Raw genomic sequence first — 23395 nt, forward strand, 5'->3', positions numbered from 1 at the left:
CCGCGCCAGGGATGGGAGCCAAGGCCGGGGGCGGCTCGGCCCCTCCGTGTGCCTGAAAAAGTACTTTAGCCCTTGAAGACGACGGCTCAGGACTTTGGACCCATTTTCCTGCCCCGCGGGGAGGGCGAGGGCCAGCAGCGAGAAGAGGAGATAAAGTGATGCCTAAATTCCTCCCGGAAAGGGAAAGAGCTGCAAGAGGCAAGTGCGGACTCGACAGCAATGTAAACAAGTCTCTTTTTCCAGTTCTCCTCTGTAGAATACTGAAAAGGATCTTCAAAAAGGATCTTTTTATTCAAGTTTCATGAGTTTATTCTGGTTCCGAACTGAGGTATTCGGTGCAGAAAGGTTAACACTTTCTTTCAAGCTAGAGGGTCGGGGGGGAGTGGGGAGGGGAGAAGCGATCGGCCGGGGACACGATCCTACGCCGGCAGCAAAGGAGGGGACCCACTGGCCCAGCAAGTCGCTGCCGCCGCCTTGCCGAGAGCTGGGTGGAGGGGGCTCACGGTCCGAGAAGGGAAGATCCCTCCGGAGCAGCCAGAGGAGCCCTGCCCATCAGAAGCGCCTGGCCCCCACCGCCCGGGGATCAGAGCCCTCCAGGGACCAGCCTGACCACCGCTCCTGCTCCGAGATCTCACCGAGGGCAAATTTCTCGAGTGCTTTGCTGAACAAAGTGCGGGTTGGTAATGGGACGGGGAGACCAAGCTCCAACGGCGAGCTGGTGCCGAGCAAGAGCAACGGGAGGTCCCCGACCCCGCTCCCCTCTGGGAAAAACTCCTACGTGAAACGCGAAGAAAATGTGCTTATCACCCAAAGGCCAAGACTGAAACTTCATATTTGGTTCTAAGAGTTTGGCTTTGGTAAAAGAAAGAAACAGTGCGAGGGGACGCTCCCCGCGGGCTGCCAGCAGCACCTTCGCCCGCCGGGAGCCTCCCCCGGGAACGGCCGGCTCCAACGCCTGCTCCACACCACAACCTAAACCCAACAAACACCACCCTAACAGGAGCCACCTTCATTTAGAAACTATTTTAAAAGAAGAAGAAAAAAGACATTAATACCTTATTTTGGTTACAGAAATGCTTTTTCTCTCTGAAACGCTGGGCAGAAGAGCCGCAGCGCAAGGCTCGCGCGGTCCCATCGCAGTCTCGCTGGCAAAGAGGAGGCGAGCGGCCACCGAGGACTCGGTGGGAAAGAGGGATCCTTTTCTCCCCGCTCCCATCCCGGAGGGATCACGCTGGGACGCCCCCGGGGCGGCCACGGACGGGAGCCTCAGCCCCAGCCCCACGCTCCCCGCTTTCAGCAAGGCTGCGGAGGGAAAGGAGGTCAGGGGAGAAGATGGTTCCCGAAATGCTTGTTGCCCTGTCAGCCCGTTCTCGTTCTCTGCATCCCAGTCTTTGGCTTTGAACAGACTCGTGATATGGAGAAAGAGTATTGTTTTTTGCACATGATACTGTTACAGTAATTCAGAAGGAAAAAAAAAAAACAAAAAAAAAACCAACCAACGGAAAAAAACAGTGCAACATTCTCGAATGCTTCAAACCTGCATTATAAATATGATTTCTAAAATTAAAAACAGAAAACCCAAAACAAAAAACAATGATCCCACATACACGCACGCTAATAAACCTGCCAAGATGCTGCATTAGAAAAATAAACACAGACTTACTTAGGGTTGTGAATAAGGACTTTGAAGTGCATTTTTTTCCTTATTAAAAGGCTAAAACTTTCAGAACATTTTTTTATGGTTTTTGTTGTTTTTTTTAAAGGTAAATGCTCGTTTCTTTATAAATAACTTTTTTCTTTTTTAAAAAAAAAAAAGCAACACTGACTCTCGCATGGAAACGGCCACGCAAAACAGAGAACGAAAATTCAAAAAAGAATCGTTTCTTAGGATCCGACATTTTGCCAAGAAAAAAAACCAACCAACCAACAGAATCCCTAAAGTGCCTGGTGTGGGGAGGGAGGCTCCAGCAGCGCATCCGCAGCCAGCCGACCGCGGGGTTGGGCAGCAGCACCCGTTTTTGCATATAAATGACAGCTGCCAAAAGGATATTTTAGCGTCCCAGGTACAGTAGATCTTGATTCAAGTGTTTGTATTGGAATCGAAGGATGAGCGTGAGAAAAAAAGTGATTGCGAGAGAGGAGCAGTTACAGTGGCACTTGGCCAGGAGCTAACACCCACCCCAGCGCTTGCAAGACCAGCCAATTCCCAAAGACTCCCACCCCCCCATCCCACCAAGAGTTCAGGCTTCCCCGTCCCGGACGGACGGAGCGAGGGCTCGGGGCAGCCCCGGGGGCGTCCCGGAGGCGAGGCAGGGCGGGAGGCTGGCATGGAGCACTGGGAAACACCGGAACCGATTTCAACCCGCCCCAAAAGCTGGGGGACGAACCCCCTTTCCCGTCTGCGGGCCAGCGGATGGTCGCACCTGCTTCGTCTTGGCTGGGCGAAGCCCTAAGCCAGCAGCATCCGTCTCCTGCCCTGCCGTCGGAGGGGTGCGAGCATGCGCTGACGGGGAGAGGATTGAGAAGGGGCAGGGGATGGGAACAGCACTGCCAGCCGCTCGTTAAACCAATTAACAGCTTTGGCACCGCGCTGGCAATCCAGCGAGAAGAGGAAGCTCTGAACTCTTGGCCTACCCGGCCATGCTAGAAGGCCTGCCCAGTCTTGTTCTCCTTTAAAGTGCCCTATATTTATAGAATTTCTAAATAAATATAATAAGATATTAGGTCACCCATAGTTTAAGCTACTCCGAGTAACAGCCGTCCAAGCCGATGGCATTGTGCCGGTCCTTGCTGTAGGGGCAGGTGCTGCCGTTGGGCAGGGCCCCGCAGGCGGCGGTTTTGGCTGCAATGCCGCAGTTCTTGAGGAGGTTGAAGCTGAAAGAGCTGATGGCGTCTTTAGGTGGGAAAGGCTTCATGGTGGAGAGGATAAGTGCCAGGCAGTCAGCAACGTCCTTGTTGGGGGCGCATGCCAAGGCTGGGGTATGACCTAGAACAAAGCCAGGGGTGAAGAACCGCCCCGGACAGGCGCCTTCCCTGGGGAACGCTTTGATCGGGGCAGTTTCCACCCCTGCACTGAGGGGCCAGGACATCTATTTGTCTTTCTCTCCAAAGACCCTGCTTCTGGGCACCGGCAATCCCTGCCATTGCAGCAACCGCTTTGAAGTGTGCCAGGATCAGCAGGAGACGAATAAAAAGCCTCAGAAGCCCTGGCAGCACGGCAGACGCAATGGTATTTTTCACAACTTAAAGGTATTCCAGCAGAGCAAGAACTCTACTGGGAGAAAAAGCTTCTGGCCACAGCAAGCAGTTTCTGCCAGCTTGCAAGTGAGTCAACTGCTCATTGCTGGCTCAGGCTGGGCTGGTTTTGTGCCGGGCAGGAGAGCCAGGCAGCCACCAGAAGTTGCATGGGGGGCAAAAGACATATTTCAAACACCTGTGGGACCTGGAAATGCTTTTACAGGGGATCGCAGGGTGCTAACGTCCTCATCCAGGCTGTTCCTGCGATGCCATGAGCTGAGAACGTGCTGCTCAGCTGCGGAAAGGATGCGGAAATCTTTCCGATCCCGGCTGAGCGCTTCCCCGGGCAGCCCCCATCCCCCAGGGACATCACGCTGAACCCCCCCGGGCACCCGCGAGGAACACGCACCTTCTTCATCCACAGCCAGCACAGTGGCACCTCTGCTGAGCAGGGCCTGGACGACAGAGGCCAGCCCGTTCCGAGCTGCGATGTGGAGCGGCCTGGGGGGAGAGGGAAAGGCAGCGTTAACCCGGCAGCGGAGCCACCTGCCTTTAACACCTTGTGCTAAAACAAGGGGCCCCTGCGAGCGGCTTTGAGGGCGGACACTTGACTGCTCCTGAGCTTACCTGCTTGCACGCTCACTGCGCGCACCAAGCAGGAGCAGAGCTCCTACCACCGCCCTTTTGCCAGTGCATCACCCCCACCCAGCAAAGCCCTGTTTCTCCCCACTGGCGCCAGCTGTCCAAATACTCACATTTGCAGAGCACTGTTACTTGCATTGATAAGGCCAAGGTCTTGGGTTTCCCCCAGGATCAACAAGGCACACTTTTCATGACCCTGCAAAGGAGACCAGACTGTTTACAGTGCACGAGCAGGAAGGCAGGGGCAGTGGAGGGGACCTGGTGCTGTCTGAGCGGAACGTGATTCCTCGGGATACGGAAACGTTCCTTAAACCCGACCTTCTACAACAGTTCACCACTTTGGCAAGGCCTGAGAAGACAAGCTGCTGTCCTCTCCATCTCCTCTGCAGCACCTCCTTCTTTGCGTGGACACACTGATCGAAAGCCTCCTGCTCCCACCACGCCCCAGGAAGCACACCAAGCTCAGAGAGGGGCTCCCCAGGAAAAATACAGACGGGTCTGTGCTACGACCTAAGCTGCTCAAAACTGAATCAGGAGCGTCTGTACAGGTCAAGACAGGTAAGCAGGCAGGCAGAGCAAGCCCAGGGCCCCCGCCTCTGCTCTGTTGGGGCAGGAGTAGGCGGACAACCCCTCTCATTAAGGTGGCAAGGCTGAAGGTGATGGTGACTGCAGTCACGGCTGTGAGCAGGTGTCTCCCTACCTTGCTGCAGGCCAGGTGAAGAGCTGTGTTCTTGTTGACATCCAGCACAGTTATATTTGCTTTTGCTTGGTACAGCAGGAACTCTGAAATGAGGAGGGACAGCTGCTGTTGAGAAGCAGCAGCACAGAGCCCAGCAATGCGGGGCAGTGGCCATGTGCTGCGGGGGCAGGAGTGGGGCAGCTGTCCCAGCGTGCCCACGAGGAGAGGGGCAGCCCGGCTCCCACGGGACCCGGTTACGGAGGAGGCACAGGGAGGCTCGCACCCCATACTGGGGAAAAGCGGCTGCCAGCCACGTACCGACTGCTGCAGTGTGCCCATTCTCAGAAGCCATCATGAGCGGAGTCCTCCCCAGCTTGTCAGTCATGTCCACCTCGGCTTGGTGGCGCAGAAGCAGCTGTAAACCATGGATGTTGTCTGCAAAGGCAGCAGCGTGAAGGGGTGTCCTGGGAAGACGAGAGAGCAGGTAAAGAGGAGGGCACAGCGCGCCCCCCAGCAAGACTGCCCAGGCCTACAGACATGTTTGGGGACGCCAGGGTCCCTTTGTGCCATGGGAAGTCCTGTGGAAATCACTGCGGGAGTCACAGCCACCACCCAGCAGCACCGGGGAGTGGGTGACAAGAGAGGGATGAGTCTGCCCTCACCTTCCTTTGGCATCTCTGCTATTAACAATCTTGGCACCTAATGCTTCCACCAGCATTTCAGCAGTGCCGTCCTGGTTGTTAATTCTGTGGTGGGGACGAGAAGGAAAGTTAGAACAAGACTAAGCAGCATTAGCACGTCTGCAGTGGGAGTGAGCAGCACATTCCTGGGGCTCGGATGCAAACAGCAGCTGGTCTGGAGTTGTTTAGGGTAAAACACCCCTTTACCCTTTTCGGTATTACTCAAGGAAACACAGTACCATGCCAGACAACAGCCTTGCCCATCCCTTTGCTGCTACGGGTCCCAAGGACGCACCAGGCCCACCCCAGGCAGAACGTGGCAACATCTCCACCTTCCTCATTCCTCCACAGCTGCCCAGGGCAGCACACTCCTTCCTCTGCCGGCTGCAAAGCCAAGGAATCACCGTCAGCCCAAACCCCTCTGTGCCCAGCGGGACCCCAGGGATCATGCTCACACTGCCCCAGACACCTCTGAGGAAGAAGGCTTGGGACAACGTGGAGCCCTTCTCCCACCAGAGCCCATCTCCAGAGCCTCATGGGAAGCCTGGAGATTTCCTGAGGTGCTCCATAACCAAAGAGCAGAGATGAGCCATCCAAGAGGGCCGGCAAGGACTGAACCATCAGCCCTTGGCAGCTCCATTAGCTCCATCAAGCTGAAAGCCTGCTGGTATGGGAGTCTGGTACTTGACAGCCCTGGCTGTGCTGCGCACAGCCAACGGGACAGCTGCTTTACAGCTCCCTGAGGACCTCCAGCAGTCCAGCAACCGCCTCCCTGCCACAGGGGAGCTGGGATGAGCAGGTGGTACCACCCTGAGGAGCTGCTGCCGCCCAGGAAACAGCCCTTGGCAAGAAAGGCAGGGTTTGGAGCTCCTCCACTCAGACCACGTATTCTCTCTCAAACATCACCTGGCTGGAAGAACCCAGGGCGGGTCCCAGATGCCACTTACACTGCACAGTGCAATGGAGTAAAGGGGTTTCCTTCTAGGTACGCAAACGGATTGTGTTCAAGTAACAATTCAAGACAATCTTCATGCCCTGTGAGGAGAGAGGGACAGAAATACATCAGTACTCAACCTGCGGTTCCTCACCTGCAACAGCAAGAAGGGACCGAAGGCCCCTCTGTGTCTCCCCACGTCCAAAGAGCCAGAGGCCCCAGGGGCTGCACAGGACCAGCGGCACCAAAGTGCCCAAACAAACCCGTTCCCCAGCACAGAGGCAGCGGTTTTGTTTCCTCTCTGGCAGCTAAGCTGCTGCACTTCAGGAGGTTTACAATTCCACACTGTCTCCTGAAGGACTTCACAGCCACACTGCTAGCTTCCCTTTGAAATGCTGAGACATCCCTTCCAGTTGCCCTGTCAGTCCCTGCAGCCAGGGTGGTGGCCAAGTAATCCTAGAAATCCAGCAGTCCTGGAGGAAGCAGCCTCACCTGTTCTATAATAGCTGTTTTCATATTTCATTCCTTTTTTAAGGAGCTTGGCAGGGGGAGAAAAACTCCCTGCCTCCCTCCCAGATTTGTGCCGTCCTTTCCACCAGGCTGAACTCACTGCTGGGCTGACGGCTCCCAAAGCAGTGGGGGACAGAGGGATAACCTGGCTCTTCCTGGCTCTCTCCTCCCCACCAATAGCCAGAGCAGAGCAGAGGCGGGCAGGGGCCCAGCCCAGGTCCTTACCACTGTATGAAGCCCAGTGCATCGGTGAGTAACCGCTGTAGTCCACCACAGAGTCCAGAGGGTCAGTAGAGAGGGCTGCCTGCAGCAGGGTCCTCAGGATTTCTAAATGCCCGCACGCCGACGCGAAGTGGATTGGGGTCCGGCCTTTGAAATCCCGACACAGAACGAAGGCATCATGGTCCAGCAGGGCAGCCAGGCAGTCCTCACAGCCCGTCACAGCCTGTGGCCAGGAAAGAGGACCAGGAGGTCAGACCTCACCCTTCAATCATTTAACAACAGAACTACCCCCCTTCTTCCACAGCTTCCTTCTCAAACGCTGCATCTCAGGAAGGGAAAATGGGCTCTTTCACTGAGGACTCTTGCAATAAAAGAAACCACCTGCTTGTTCTCCAAGCAGCCTCTGCTCAGGAGGACGAGTGGAAGCTGCAGGGCTCCAGGCCCACCCCGGACCCAGGGATGCACTCACCCCTCGGTGCAGGGCAGTCCTTCCCCTCTTGTCCGCTGCATCGGCTGTGGACCCCTTCTCCAGCAGGAGGTGGACACAGTCAACGTGGCCATTCATGATCGCCAGCATCAGTGGGGTTCTGCAGGGGGGAGAGGCAGCAGGGAGGAGAGTGGGCTTGGAAATCAGCTGCGTTCAAGCACTGCCCTCTCTCCCCTGTCCCAGCTGCCCTGCAAGGGGCCTGACCCTGTGCCACACAGATCCCAAGAGAAACATCCGGACAAACTCACTGGCCGTGGATGTCCATGACGTCGGTGATGTCTGCCCGCTCCCCGCTGTCTATCAGGAGATGCAGGGAATCAGTGTTCCCGTTGGCAGCTGGAGACAACGCACGAGGAAAGGAGGAGTCACACACACGTACAGATGGGTCCCCTCCTTCCAGCCACCGCCGCAAACCAAAGGAAGGGGCTGGCGCCCAGCAGCCAGGCACACGTGGCTGAGCAAATTCGTTATGTGGTTGCTAGGCTACAGGACTGATTAGCACGTGCACAGGCTGAGCTGAAGACACGTGTGTGCAGAAGCCGCTGGTGTCTTCTCTCCCGCCCGCTGCAGAGCCACTTGGACCCTCAGCTTCTGCTGGCACGTCACAGCAGGCTGCACTGGCCCCATCCTGACTCCAAGCATCATCCTAAACCACAGCCCCTTCCCTCTCCCCGAACAGCAGCCGGGTGAACGGGCATCCTTGGCAGCGGTGGCACCGACGGCTGGAAGGGCTCTGGACACACTCCCTCGCCACCCCCAGTCCCGTCTGCCCTCCGTCACCTGCAGCGTGGAGGGGGGTCCACTTCCTCTTCCTCTCCTTCACCAGAGCGGACGCGCCGTGGCTGGTGAGCACCTCCACGCACTCCGTGGAGCCTCTCTCCGTGGCGAGGTACAGCGCCGTCCGCCCCTTGTGGTCCCGCACGTCGAGGTTCACGAGGGTTTCGGCAAGTGTCTTTAGGGCTTCACAGTGACCATTGTAGGCCTGAGGACAAAGCAGACCACGTTAAAGCGGTGCCTGGAGAGGCTGCACCCGAAGTACCCCCCCAGGACAATTCCCGCTCCCTGTGTCCCTCCAGCCAGACGAGCTTCTGCCCGGCCATTGCCTCTCGTTTCCACCCCAGTCCCACACAAAGCCCTCGCCCACTCCCGCCCCTGCCCACACTCAGACAAGGGAGGTGGCTCCAAACAGCAGCAACCAAAAAGCCCTGGAGAGAGCAAGGAATTTAACATACAAACCAGAGGGACTTTGACCGACGGCCTGTGGGGAAAGCCGCTCCCCAGCCGCCGGCGCCTTTCCTCCTTCGCCCCGCTCAGCACCGACAGCTGCAGGGACCCAGCCCGCGCTGCCCAGGAGCGGGCACCTCTCCAGGACTCAGCGTGAACCCCGCACGGAGCCAAGTGCCCTCCACAAGCCTGGGGTTGGGCCAGCCGTACTTACAGCTAAGTGCAAAGGGCTGACTGGAATGGTGCTTTCCACATCCTCCAGGCAGTTGAAAGACATTTCCAGGAGCTGCAACAGCAACAACATAAAACCATAACTGATCCTGGACTCACGGAGGCTTCGACAGACACCCTGTCCACCAGCAGGCTGCAGAGGAGTTAGAAAACCTGCTCATCTGCTTCAGAATGATCTGAATTTTGGGAAGGGACCTTCCTTAACCTGGCTTTGGGCCCTGCATAGACAAGTCACATCAAGTCCCTGCTGTCCAGAAGCCTCCCCACTACTCATATGATTTCCTATACCCACACGGCTGCAAGCTTACCCTGCAGCAATGCAGGCATTTCAGACAGTTACAAGGCATTTTCTGTACTGCAAGAGCTCCTCCTTGGCACAGGTCTCCAGGCTTTCTTTTAAAAGCCCAACCTTGCTCTATTGCCAGGGGTTTAAGCAAGAAGACATCCATACATCACCCTGTGCTGGGTAACAAAGCTCCTTTCTCTCAGGCATCTCACTCAGGCCCAGATCTTTCCTCCGTGGTATTCCCAGCACGACGGCTCCCCAAGAGCCCCCATGCTTTTTAATCAAACCTATCTCCCTTCCTCCCGGGCAAACCCTGACACTGTAGTGCCTACAACACACACAGTCCTCTAGCCACACCTGGACACTGTAGGGCTTGACACGTTCCTTAGGGGGGACTTCCCCCCCTCTCCTGGCAGCACAGAGGGTTTTCTCTGGCTCACTCACCAGTTCGAGGTTCTGCCTGTTGCCGTACGCAGCTGCATAGTGGACAGCGGTATATCCCTGCTTGTCCCGGAGGGATGGGTCAGCACCATTATCCAGCAAGAACTCTAAACAACTGCAATGAGCAAGAGAAAGGGGAGATGAAGAAAAAGGGGAGACTGGAGAGGCAGAGCTTTGCAGGGACCTCCCCTGCTTTGATCCCATAGCAGATACTGTACTAATCCCCTCAAGACACGGAGCGCGTGCAAAGCCCACTGGAAGTTAGCACCAGGAGGCGACAGCCAGGTTTGCCTCGAGAATCACATCAGCAGATGTTTCCTCCAAGGCATCACTGCTCACTTCAGCGTAAGCAGAAGCAAGGTATTTCTAGCGACTGCATGCAGGGGTCCAGGGAAGGGGTAAACAACAAACAACTGCCAGATGGGGCTGCAGCGTGGACTCACAAGAATGCCTCCTTCAGCCTGGACTCCTTCAGTGGCTCCTCATCAGTGTCATGGCTGTTTCCTGAATGAGTCTCTGCTCTGAAAGGTCAGAGACCTGCATCAGTTTGCTGATTACCCCCTCCTACCCACGCTCCTCAAAGCACTCCCCTCTTCACAAACCACTGAGCACCAGCTGCAGGGAGGTGGCCAGGGAACAGCGGAGCATCACCGCCCAGCAGTGTGCCATCGTCTCCAGCCCCAGCAGCGAGGAGCGCGCGCCCCCGAGACACTCACCTCCTGTACGTGTCCGAAGCAGCAGCATAGTGTAAGGCGGTACAGCCTTTACAGTCAGCCTCGTTAATACTGGCTCCTGCCGTGACCAGTGTCACCGTACACTGATAGCTGCCGTTGGCAGCTGCATAGTGCAGTGGAGTCCTGGGAAGGGGGAAAGGAGAAGGGGGCTTAGCAGCACTGCCTGTCACAGATGGAGAAACTCGCCTGGCACCCCCCTGCTGCTGAGCTGCACCCTGCTCTGGGCTCAAGGGTTTGGGTCAGCAGCTCCTGAAGAGCCAGAGCTGGATCCCTTGGGGTGAGAGGGGGTGAAGGAAGCAGCTTTAGACACCAAATGCAGCAAAGGTCTTAGGAATGTCCCAACCCAAACCCAGGCTCAGCGCGCTCCAGCTGTTTTAGGGCTGGAAGAATCACCCTTGCTCCCTTGCAAGGCCCACAGCACACTTACCTTCCAAATTTATCTCTCCTCCTCAAGTCAGCGCCGCTGCTCAACAGCAAATTAAGACATTCAACATTCCTACAGGAGGCAGGGAGATGAGTTAGACACAGATCAAAAGGGACCACAGCAGGAACGCAAACTCCTCCTAGTTGCAGACAAGACAGCTACGCTTCTCACCCGCGCAGCCTGGACGTGCCGAAGCTCAATCCAGTTTGTCATCTTTGGGCAGCATAAGAGCCGCAGCCATGGCTGGATGTTGCATACACAAAGCTCTTCCCTGCTCTCCAGTGGAATAACCCTTCATGCTTCCTGCCTTACCAGCGCTAACCTGCACTGCGTGGAGCACTCAAACAACCAGGCAATTATAGAAAGACATTAGCCATGGCATTAGTGCAGCTGACGCACTGGATTTTATGCTACAAAAAAGATCTAGGATTTCTGGCTTCTGCGTCAGTGCATTGTTCCCGCCGCTCAGGCAGGGTAACGGCGCTGCGATGCCGAAGGACGGCTCCGTGACTGGCCCTCAAGCATACAGACGTAACAGAAACAAGGTCCTCGACGGGACTCTACGCCTTTGCCGTATTGCTGCAGCCGCATTCGCTCTCAACGCACCGTGTGAAATCAAACTCCCTGGCAAACAATACGAGGCGTTTACACAGCCAGCTAAATCCCTGCTGCTTTTCAGGCATCGGCTTGTGAGCCCTTCACGAACCCCCAGCCAAGGAAGCAGTTTAGCCCCATTTTAAAGAAGGATAAACAGCCACAGAGGGGAGCGACCAGGATGAGTCAGAGTCAGCGGCAGAACAGGGCCAAAAGGTTTCCATTTTCATTCCTGCTCTAAACACAGGTCTCCGTTCTCTCTCAGAGCCGGGAACCGCACCCAGGGGTCCGACTCCCAGCCCTGAGCAAAGCACTGCACTGGGCTGCCCATGCTGTAGCTCACGGGTGGAGAGGAGGGTTACGATTTGGGCTGGGGGCAGGCAGCGACCTTCCTGCACGGAATGCGGGACCAGTGCCCCATGCACAGCTCACCCTCCAGAAGCAGCAGCGTGGAGGCAAGTCCTCCCGAGGTTGTCAGGCGTGTTGATATCGAAGCCTGCAGACAGCACGTGCTCATTGCTCAGCGAGGAGACGATACTGTACAACTGACCTGGGTGGCAGGAGGGGCAGGGAGTCAGGGGGAAGCTCGAGGGTCCCCCGACTGCCCCCGCCACAGGAGGGGCGGCCAAGCCACTCACCTGAGGAAAGTAGCTTACGACAACAGTCTGAAAATCCAAAGAGAACAGCTAAGTGCAGAGGGAACATGTCGTGGATCCCACGCCTGCCAGGAGACGAGAAGGGAATCAGGATGGATCATTCCTGCATCCTCCAGCCCAGGACAGGGAAAGGGAGGAAGAGTCCTTCCTTACCTTGCAGTGTCAGCACCATTCGTCATCAAAGTACTAATTAGCAGCTCGTGGCCATATCTAGCAGCAACGTGGAGGGGGGTATTGCCGTATTTGTCAGCACAGTCAATCTCACTGCCTAGAAAGGAAAAGCCAAGTGCTTTGCCAACGGGTCTCTGTGTTCTAGTCCCGAGCAGCCCAGGCTGTTCCGACAGCCGCGTCCCCATCTCAGGGACATGGCTAATAACTCGAGTCCATTCAGCACCGTGCAGAAGGAGAACTGTAAACTGCTCTCTGAACTGAGAGCCCCCTTGTATCCTGCAAACCCGGGGCATTAGATCTCTCCCCCTTGCCCCAGGAGGGGATGCGTTCAGCCCCAGAGGTCTCCGGCTGAACCCCTGGGGTGTCTGCCAAGCCTGCAGCCCTCTTACAAGAATATTGTCTTTCAGGCTGGACATGGCAGTGGGAATGTTCTTTGGCCACAGCAGCTCTGACCTGGCTGGAATTTCAGTCCCCTGGTCTGCACTTCGCTGCCCTTGAGGGCACACGCTCCCTGCCACCCCCGAGCAGCACAGGGCCACCGGCAACAGCCCCAAGAGCACAGAGTGAATTTGAGTGATAACTGCAGAGCTCTTAAACTCTCCGAGCAAACACGCAGGGAGGTCCTGGAGGCAGGTGCTGAGAAGCACAAGAAAAGGCTGGGGTAACCCAGGGCCGGAGGAAGAAGCCACTCACCGTTCTGAATGAGGATCTGCGAACGTGTGAACCGCCCGTGAATGGCAGCCATGTGCAAAGGGCTCTTCCCTTCCTTACTCTGCGGAGAGCAGAAACGACATCGCATCAGGCTTCCCACCACCCTCCCTGAGCTCTCCCCTCAGGCAGCAGGTCCTCACTCCCCCCATCCCCAAGCTGAGCCCCTCAGTGCCAGACCTGAAAGTTGACATCGGCCCCGTTGTTCACAAGGAGCTCTAGGCACAGGGCCCCATTGGTGGAGACGGCAGCAAAGTGCAGAGGGGTGAAGCCCTTCTCGTTAGGCTGATTGACATTGGCGCCGTAATTGACCAGCTCGTTGGCCACGGCATCTTGGCCCATGTAACAGGCAATGTGAAGTGCAGTGTTACCGAAGGAATTTGGTTCATCGATCTGTGGGAGCAACAAACCCCAGAGGATTTGGGGATTCAGGAAGAAAAAAAGGCAGCTGAGAACCAGCCAGGGCTCCTGCCACCACCCAGCACCCTCTCCTACTCCTGCCTCCAGACTGGCCTGCACCCAAGCCCACCCTGCTCGCAGCCGTGGGGGTCTTACCTCGACTCCCAGCCTCAGCAGGTGACGCACGACTTCGATCTGGCCGCTGGCTGCCGCAGTGTGCAGCAGGGTGTAGCCCTTCTTGTCCTTACACATCACATCAGCTCCCCGGGCCACCAGCAGCTTCAGAACTTCCAAATGCCCTGTCCGGGAGACAGCGGTAAGAGCCCAGAAAACGGAGACCTGGGCACAGCAGCCTCTGGGGAGCCCCACCACCCTGAAAGGTGAATCTATAGGCAGCAAGCGATGTGGGAGGAGAAACCGGACCAAAGCCCATGAGGAAAACCTACCTAGGAAAGCTGCCCAGTGGATGGGCTGGCGGTCCTTCTTGTCACAAGTACTCAGGCTGGCCCCTTTGTTCAACAGCAGGTTCACCATCTAGATGGGGAGAAGTGGAGAGAGAGGCAAGGCTGCCGTTCCTCCCCGCTTGTGCAGGCCGAGGTGCCTTTGCCACCTGCGAACTCCGGACCCAGGAAGGGGGACACGCGCGGGACCCCCTGCGCCCAAACCCGCCTCGCCTACCTCGAGGTGGCCGCTGTGCACGGCGTGGTGCAGCGCCGTGCGGCCTGTGCGGTCCGCGACGTTGACAGTGCTCAGCAGGGGGATGATGGCCTCCACGCACTTGGTGGCCCGGTTGGCAGCGGCGACGTGCAGAGGCGTTTGCCAATACTTGTCACGGGCATTGACGTCTGCCGAGTGCTTCAGGAGGAGGTGAAGTGCCTTCTAGCAGGAGCAGAGGAAAGCAGAGCTCTAACCCAACCTGCTGGAGCTCGCAGAAGCCCTCCAGCCAGGTAGGGGAAGCTGCAGCTCGGTCCGCCTCGTGCTTTCAGCACACACAGGGCTGCCCAGATCCACACCAGCCTACAGCCCCGAGAGCCAGAGCTGCCCTTGCGGGGCCGAGCTGAAACTGCACCGCACGCTCACAAGTACGGCTTCTTCCCCCCTCTGTCAAAGGAAAGGACTTGTTTGCTTTTGTGTCCCCAATGACATTTTGAAGCCCACATATGGCCACGTTTCAGCGTGTTATCACAGAGAAAGGGTGAGAGAGGTAAAGACAGTGTGAGAGGGACTCCGAGAATGAGCAGTGAGAAGGAATCTTCCCTACACAAATCCTCCAGCCCTCACATGGGCTGCTCCAGCTCCTTCCAGGCTGGAGTTCGGCGTGTGGGACCTGAATGAGCCGGGCTCATCCCACCCAAGTGCAGCTGAGAAACGCGGCTGCACGGGGGTACCGGCACGGGAGAAATACCTCCGAGCCACGTGATTTAACTGTAAGTGAGTGTTCATCCATGACTCACGAGGTGCGAAGCGCCCAGGGGATGACAAATGTGACCCACTGACCTATATTTGATAATTATTTCCCCCTTTTGCTGGTAGAGGCTGTTTGCTGCAACCCCACATTTTCCTTGCTACGGTTTACAGGCTGCCCCCTTCCACGCAGCATCGGGGCAGCACCTCCAACGATCCCAGCCCCACGGCTCACTGCTCTGCTCTTTTCTCCCAGGGCTAGCCGATACCACTCCCGGCTGGGAGAAGCACGTGAGACGGCCAGGCAGTACATAAACCCAGCAATCCTAGAGCAGGCTCTAGGCAGGAAAAGCCATGAAGCACACAGGCATTTCAGAAAGGCTCCTCTCAGGAGCTGGGCACGCAGGGCACTGGTGAAGCCCTGTGCCAAGCACCCCGGGGAAGCAGAGAACAAGGGAGGTGACTCTCCAGCACATCTGAGTCGAGGCAGAGAAGCAAACGAGCGTGCTCAAATTCACAGAGAAGCAGCACTTCAGACCTGACAGCAAAACAGTCTCGGCTTGCTGAGCTCCTGTATTTTAGCGCCCACAGTAACTGTCCACACATGTTCACAGCAAATGCCTTCAGTAGAGGTTTACGCTAATGTGTTTCATCCCGTGTCTGCTGCCGATTAAGAGAATTCATGCAACCAGTCGATGTGTGGTAACTTGCCCTGCATGTCAGAGTCAGGGCTTCTGAGCCGCTGGCTCCAACCAACACGACCACAGAGTTTCTTGCTCTCCAGCAACTCAAAACAGGACAAAGTTAAGTGGGATGAAGTTAAGCCCACAAAAGCTAAACTTCAAGAAATCTTTCCAACAAGATCCGTTGGAATCAGCTCCCGAGAGAAGGAGTGAGAGCCCCATCATCCCTCAAAGAAATGTAAAGCTGGATTAGACAAAGCCCTGGGGAAAGGGGGAAAGGCGGGGAGGAGGATGTTGTGGGGAAAACCCACGTGCTAACTCCTGAAGGATGGAGGGAAGGGAACCAAGGAGATTTTTTTCCAGCTCTCATTTTCAGCCTCCGAATTATGCGTTCGTCCCCTCTCCGCTCTAATGAGAACACCCATCTCAGCCAAAACCAGGCAAGATAGAAAAGAGAAGGAAAAGAACGGTCCCCCCCTCCCATCAGTGCCCACCACCCCCATGCAAGGAGCAGACAGAGCCAGAGGGAGCCTACCTCGTTACGAGAAGCTGCAGCGCGGTGTAATGGGGTGAGCCAAACAGTATCCTTCGCATTAACATTAGCACCTGAGAAAGAACAAAAGAAGGGGTCAGGGGACAGAGAGGTGACCGGCTGCCCCGGTCCAGAGTCCCAGGGCAGGTCTGCAGCCACCTCTGAGGTTCCTGACGGGCATGAGTGCCAGTTCTCCTGCAAGAGGGGACCTTGCACTGAGCTTTAGGTGAGGACAGACTCTGTGAACTGCAAGAGGAACAAGCTACACCCCTTGGGAGACTGTGCCAGTGCGCTGCAAAGGACACAGCAAGGCAGAGGCTGAAGAGACTACACCTCCCAGAGTGCCAGCTTCCCTACTGAGCCAAAAAACCACAACAGAGACCCAGCGAGCAGTTCTGCTCCTTAGTTTAAAACAAGGCCACTTGAGTCAAAAAAAAACAGAGCATTCCATGTTGAGCTGTGGTCGCTGTGAGCTGCATCTCCATATTAGAAAGGAAAGATGACAGATTACTGCCATCCCAGCTCCAGACCTGTGCTAAGCACTGAGGTCCCACGACTCCTGAAGCCCCTGCCTTTCTTTGCTGCTGAGAACTCAACACACAGGCATGAAAAAATCAACACAGGGCACATAAGCGCATCCCATGCTCTGCAGATGGAGCTGAACATCCCCAATCCTGTTTAACAAGCCCTCAGCAAAGGATTTCCCCAAGCCTCTCCTTGTCAGGATCATGCAGGATCATGCCAGCCTCGGGGTTCCCCCACACCACCAGCAAGCAGCTGCGAAGCCCACGGTGCCCCGAGGCGCTGCGCTGGTGAACGGCAGATGAGGAGGCTCCCCTGCCTGCACCACATGGGCACAGGACCCAAGCACAGGGCTGAGTGTCTTTGGAGGGAAATGAAGGGCAGTTTTACCCCAAGTAACACAAGCCAAAACTGAGCAAAATCCTGTTTTTTAGCTGACCCCTCTCCATGAGCAAGTGAAACTCTGCTCCCCTGAGCATCCTGCCGTTGAAGGCATCTCCAAGGTGTGCATCCCCACTGCACCCTCCCCCAGTACCTCCTTCTAACATCTTGCACACATCCCCCTCCTGGCTTGGTTTCCACCTCTGCTATTTCAGTTCCAAGACACTTCTCTGTCTGAACAAACCTCTTAGGATTATGGCAACATTTCCTAATCTTCCCCTGGCTGCAACCCCACTGGCTCAAGCATAAGCGCACGGTTGGTTGGAGGGTGACCAAAAACTATTGCTCTGCACCCCTAAGGCCAGAGATCAGAAAGACGCCTTAAAGGCAGCGCCAGCACTTGAGCCAAGTGCCCTGAGTCTTGGCCCTTACCTGACAGTATTAGGAGCTCGAGGATTGCAACATCTCCTATATAGGCAGCAGCATGCAGCGGCGTTCGTCTTTCTTGGTCCTGAGCAGGGATGTAAGAAACAAAAACCCCCTGTGAGCTTTGAGGGCAGGGAGATCTCTCACAGCACAATCCCTCCTCCACTCCAGTCTGCCCCAACACCCCCATAAGCGCGTGCAGCATCTTGGGACACGCGACAGGGAGAAAACTGCTTAAACCCAGCACCCTCCTGCGGCGCTGCGGGGGTGAGCAGCCCTTCCGGAGCTCCACGGGTGCTGGGGTGTAGCTGGTGGCCAGAGTAGAGGGTACCTGGGCCATAACCCCAGCACGAGACGGGGAGGCCATGACAGTGCCGGCCACTCATTTCGTCCCCCCACTGACTCCCTGGAGACCGACCCGACCTGCCTCCGGTGCTACTGGACTTAATGAACGTCTGCAAAGTACTCTGCGATCCGAGATGCAAGCCTGGCTGCGCTCTGACAGTGCATAGGCCGTCCCATTCTGCACACTTTTATCCTCTCGGCCGACAATAAAAACTACTCAGAATTACAGACAGCTCTGAAACCAGACTCAGACCTGCCGGCTGCTGAGGAGCAGGAAGGTGCAGAAGCCCCTCTCTGATCTTAGATTGGATTAGCCGAGGAAAAAATACCTTTCACTTCTGTTTACCCAGGGCCAGGCCCCAGGTAACCTCTGCCTCCAGGCATTTGGTTCAGGCTTTCCTCGGTGAACATGCCACGTACTAAAGCCAGGAAGCAAACAAGTAGAAAGCCAGTCGAGCACAACTCATTTCAAGCCCCAGATTTTGTGTTTGGGGGGGAAAAAAATGTAATTGCTTTTCATTAGGTTAAAAACTGTTTGGAAAATGGTGGTGGTTTCATTTTTTTTGGTAACAACTTGTGCTGGCACAACCAGGCAGGAGGATGTGAAAGTGAAACCCAGCTGGCAGGTCACTGAACAAGCAACAACATTTCTAAACCTGCACACAAAAAGGAAATTAAGTGTTAACAATTGTGGTTTTATTCCTTCAGCAGCTGCGCGAGACCTCAGCAAAACAATCCCAACCCTCTCCCCTGACAAGAGAGGACGAAGAGCTGCCGGGTCCCCAACCGAACCAAGTCATGGAAAAAAATCCCCACACTATCTCTGTGTAATAAGCTAAGATACGATCGAATCATTAGTCCTGCTGGCACACGGGCACCAGCGCAGGGCCGCCCTCACCTTCCCAGGACACCAGCCAGCGTCTGCAGCGCCCGCCCTTGACCCCAGGGTTTAACACCACGAGGATCGGGTGTGCACCGGCCCCGGCCCCGCAGGCTGGGTCGGGCGAACGCCCTGACCAAGCGCTCAGCGAAACAAACAGGAGCGTGCCGAAAAGCCGGCAGCTGCCTGCAGCACAGCTGGGAGCGGCACAGACCGGAGCCCTGGTTAATGCCACAGCTCAGAGGAGAGCAAGACAGTGAACCAGAACAAGTTGCTCTTGCCTAGAGCTCACAACTTAGCCCGGCTTTTGGGCTGAGAGCGTGGTAACTGCTGACCCGGCACCAGTCCAACTGTGCCACCACGTCAGGCGGACCTGGGCCGGTGCAGTCAGGGCCGGCCAACCTGCCAGCCTGCAGGCTGCGTTTCTTATCTGCACATCTGCCGCTGATTTGTTAGCGGGAAGCTCGTAAACCAGATCAAGGGAAGGCACACTGACAAGTCAGACGGGAACGCTCACAGGCAGGTTTCACCCCTTCCCTCGCTGGAGCCTGGTACCCACGCTCCACACGAGGACAAACCATGCTCGTCACCACCGGACTGGGGCTACCAAGGGCTGCTCCCCCAGGAGCCAGCCTGGCCACTCACGGGACCCAGAGGGTTGTGTCTGAACAGCAGCCGCCTCTCCCGGCCCCCCTGCCCGCTCTGCAACGAGTGTCAAAACCACCCTCTGCCATCAGGCTTAAGACGAGAGCAGTGGAAACCCCTCCTAACACTTGTGAGGTGAACTCGGCTTTGCTGAGCAGCTCAAATCCTCCTTCCCCCCGGGGAACAACCTTCTCACAAGGCAGACCTGCTGCGTTCACACCAAACTATTTTGGGTCGCCATCCCAAAGGAGAAAAAGGTAAACTGGCAAGGCAGCAAAGCCGAGCCTCTGTGAAAAGTCCTCCCACACACCCCACAGCCTCTCAGCGATGTTCTGCACGGCCGAGAGCTTTAGGAGGCTCTCGCCGTCTCCTGGGGAGGGGCAGGAGTCCTGGTCTTCCACGCGTCCCATTTTACAGATGGCAAGATCGAGGCAACGCGACAAAGCTGAACAGCGAACGGTGGCCGAGCCGGGAGCAGAATCCAGAAATCTTTGTTTCAAAATCCCAGCTCTAACCATCCTCGCCAAAAAGAGCCCCCCCTTGACAGCACCCACATCTCACCCACTGAGCCTCTGCTCTGCCCTCCCCTCTGCTAAAGAACCGCATTGTCGGGAAGGAAATGGGGAGAGCTGGGTGAAGGAAGGGGAGCAAGCACGGCCGGGCAGCACTCACCAATACATTAATGTTCTCCTTCTGATTCAGCAACGACCGCACCTCCTCTATATCGCGGTTGAAGATGGCTTGGACCAGAGGAGGCTACAAAGAAAAAGAGAAGCAAGTCGTGAAGGTGGCACCACGTGGAGGACGCGAGAGGGAGGAGAACCGGCAGCATCACGGTACGTCAGAGACTCACACCACCCTGATTTAGCCAGGACCCCGCTCCACGAGCGAGCCCCCCGCACCTGCGGCTGCCAGAGCCGGGCCCACCGGCAGCACCCAACAGCTTCCTCGCATCCATGGCTCAGCCAGCACCAGGGACCAATTTTCAAGCCAGCAAAGGTACTTTTCTTGGTTGTTTGTCGGCGAACAGACCAAGGAGTCATTGGAAAAGCCTCCCTGCTTCCCAAGTCCAAGGAGCAGCGCTGATCACGGCCCCGGCAGCCCACCTGCAGAGCCTCCAGCAGCGCGCCCATGGCACGGCTTAGCTCTCCCCGTGCAGCGCCCGAGGACGGGAAGGCAGGTCCAGCTCCCGCTATCCAAAGCTTTAGCCACAGCCAGAAAATCCTCCCTCCAAGCTGGCTGAAGTCTCCTGGTACGAGACAGATCTTTGCAGACAGTGAATCAGGTTTCCCAAGGCACAACTAGGTGATGCCTCATGCTCTCCTGCAGAAGGCTGTGTACTTACTGCTGCTCTCCTATCTTTTGAGAAACACCTACGACGCTATGCTGGCTCCGATGGCGCAAAGAGCCTGGCAAAGCCCAGCCTGGCAAAGCCCAGCCTGGAGCTCCTCCTGTTTCCTGCTGCCCACATCTCAAAGAAGTTACCTAGCAGACCAGGAGCAGAGCCCTAGCCCAGGTCACTGAGCCAGCCGGTGCCGTGGGCTGCAGAACCGACAGCCTGAACTGCCAGAGACGTTCGTGCGGGCATCGCCCGAGAACCCTGCACCCCATTTCTTGTTTCGCGGGCCCAAAAATGCTGTTTTCATGCAGCAGGTTCTTCGGGGCAGAGGCTGCGGTGCTCTAGGTCCGTTCAGCACCTGGCACCCCAGGATCGCTGCCAAACCCAACGCTTCCCTGCTCCGGCCGTCCGAGCCTCTGCTGCTTTTCACACGGCAAGTCCAGGGTGCTGCGACTCTGAGCGAGCCGCAGCAGCCCCGGCACACCCCCTCCAGCTCTGCCCACACACCTAAGGCTGGATCTAACGGTCAAAACCGGCGAGCCCCGCTTATCTTGACCTCTCGGAGGAACAACAGAGCTTCGTTTTCAAGGCAATCCCTTCTTGTCGCTACCGTCCAACCAACCTCACGCTCATCTGCTCACCCCACCATCAAAGTAAAAGCAGTTAAACACGGGGAACACATCCCAGGTCAGAGGGAACGCGTGAGTCATTCCCCTGGAATGCAGCAGACTCAGCATCACTTGTTAGACATTAAAAAAAAAAAAAGTTTTTTTTTAAAAAAAAAAAAAAGGGGGAAAGAATCGCAGACGATAATTATGCCCTGAGCAGTCTTCAGTGGCGCGCGGTTTGCAGCAGTGCTGGGTCTGACACACCCACCCACCATTCACAGGGAAAGCTAAATGTTTTGGTTACCAAAAAAAAAAAAAAAAAAGTTCTATTTAAATCACAGATCAATCCCCCGTCCTCACCCCTCCCCTCCTTCATCCACCCTGCCAGGCTTTAAACACTCGCTATATTAAGGATACCGCAGGAGCAGGGGATGAGAGGAAGGCATAAATATTTGGTTTCGAGGGGCCCGCAGCCCCGGTCTCCGAAATCGAGGTGGATAAAGGCGGTTTATGTAAAACGCGTGGGGAAGCGTGGACGTCCAAGCCAAGGCGACAGCGGGGGTCACTGCTCTGGTGATGGGGTACGGACGAGCCCGAGGAAGCAGGGCCACGAGCGGCAGCGTCCGTGCCGCCGGAGGAGCTCCCGGCTGGGGGAAGGCGACGGGGCTGCTCAGGGACGGGGGGGGTCCCAGGCGAGACCCCACGACGGGCAGGCCGGGAGCGGGGCGAGGGCCACGCGCCGGCGGCACCAGGGTGGAGGCTGCCTTGAAACCCGGCTTGGGAGACACCCTGCAGCCCGGCGGCATCCCCAAAACCGCGCTGGGGACACCCCGCGCCCCAGGGGCATCTCCCAAACCCGGTGGGGACACCCCGCACCCCAGCGGCGTCCCCAAAGCCCACGGGGGACACGACGGGGGCGGCAGCGGGAGGCGCAGCGACCCCGGGGCAGGCCGGGGTCCCGTCCCGGGGGTCCCACCCCCGCCGGGGCGAGGATTCCCTCTCGGGGGTCCGCGCTCCCTGGGGCGGGGGATCCTCCCCTCCTCGGGCCGAGGGGGTCCCGTCCCCGCCGGGCCCGGCTGCCGAGCCCGCGTCCCGGCGGCCGCGGGCGGAGCGGAGCGCGGCGAGCCCCGCGCCGGGCCGGGGCTGCGGCGGGGCAGGGCGGGAGGCCCGGCGGGCCCGAGCGGCAGGTGGGAGCGGGCCGGGTGGCCCCGCGCGGCGGCGGGCCGGGGGCCGCGGCCTGGGGCGGCGGCCGGGCCGGGCCGGGCCGGGCCGGGCCCGGTGGCGGGCGGGCGGCGGCGCGCACTAGGCCGCGCATCCCCGGGCTGGCGTGGCGGCGCGGCCGGGCGCGGCGCGGGGGCGGCGGGCGGGCGCGGCGGCGGTACCTGGTCCGTGATGCTGAGAATCCCCATCTCGGGGCCGCCCTCAGCGCCCAGCTCCCGGCATCGGGCTCCGGCCGCGGCGGCTCCGCTCGGGCGGCTGGCGGGGCGGGGAGCGGCTGGGCCCGCCCACCGCCCGGGGAGCGGCCGCCGCCGCCGGGCCGCAGCGCCGCCGCCGGCCGCCATCTCCGGGGCCCACGGAGCCGCGGGGGGGGGGGGGACCGGGCCGCCGGTACTCCCTGCGGGGTCTGCGGGAGGGCGGCCCCGGGCCCCTCGTCCCCAGTGAGGGCAGCCGGGCCCCCGCGGGAGCCCCTCGCCGGGGCCCGGGGGATCCCCGGGTCTCCCCCCCGCTCCGCCGGGCCACCCCGAGCAGCAGCTTCCCTGTGGACGCTGCTGCTTCCCCCGGGCCAAAATCCAGCCCGCGGCCTCCGCGCCAGGCGGGAGGGAGCCTGGGGCGGTGGGCGAGCATCCCATCACGCCGCCACGGCTTGGGGGTGAGCCACCCCGGAGGGACGCCTGGCAGGAGCCGTGCTGTCTCTGCCCCGATCCGCGGGGTCTGGCCGGCTGGAACCGTCCCCCCTGGGCAGCTACAGCTGGTACCAGGGCGTCCATCGCACCGACACAGGCATTGCCCTGCAACCCCTTCCCTCCGCCGTGCCGATCGCCGAGCCGTGCCGCCGCTCAGGACTGGCAGGGCGGCTCGGTATCGGGGCAAGGAGCTCTGCCGGGCCAGGCCGGGGCAGGGGGCAGCTCTGCCCGCTTGCTGCCCCGCTGCCTGCTCACCCGGCAGCGCTGCCTGCGTCCCCGCTGCCGCCCGCTGCCACCTCCGTGCCTGCTCTCGCAAGCGCCCGGGACGCGGCAAAAGCGCTTCCCGCTCGCTGGGCTGTTTACAGGATCAGGCGTCACTTTACCCGCTCCCCAATTGCCTCTGGCCCCCCGCGGTCCCTCCCAGCCCCCCCCCGCTGCGAGCAGGCAGGCTGGAAGCGCTGCCTGGC

At 58.2% G+C, this 23395-nt stretch overlaps 1 protein-coding gene across 1 annotated transcript; it reads right to left on the reverse strand.

Moving 5' to 3' along the window:
• Positions 1-2255: 2255 nt before the first annotated feature.
• Positions 2256-22495, reverse strand: ANKRD52 (ankyrin repeat domain 52). The gene is made up of 28 exons (XM_076360541.1): positions 22407-22495; positions 19750-19833; positions 17214-17292; positions 15882-15952; positions 13938-14138; positions 13706-13793; positions 13416-13558; positions 13041-13253; positions 12846-12924; positions 12135-12249; positions 11964-12046; positions 11758-11875; positions 10735-10803; positions 10290-10430; positions 10017-10094; positions 9577-9688; positions 8830-8901; positions 8172-8373; positions 7640-7727; positions 7374-7491; positions 6908-7127; positions 6186-6273; positions 5221-5304; positions 4877-5022; positions 4580-4662; positions 3993-4075; positions 3647-3738; positions 2256-2986 (listed from the first exon to the last, which is right to left on the reverse strand). The coding sequence occupies exons 1-28, from the start codon at positions 22431-22433 to the stop codon at positions 2742-2744; spliced, it is 3222 nt and encodes a 1073-aa protein (XP_076216656.1). The 5' UTR covers positions 22434-22495; the 3' UTR covers positions 2256-2741.
• Between the last annotated feature and the right edge of the window lie 900 nt (positions 22496-23395).

Source organism: Aptenodytes patagonicus, chromosome 27, assembly GCF_965638725.1.
Source record: "Aptenodytes patagonicus chromosome 27, bAptPat1.pri.cur, whole genome shotgun sequence".
In the NCBI taxonomy this organism is placed as follows: Eukaryota; Metazoa; Chordata; class Aves; order Sphenisciformes; family Spheniscidae; genus Aptenodytes; species Aptenodytes patagonicus.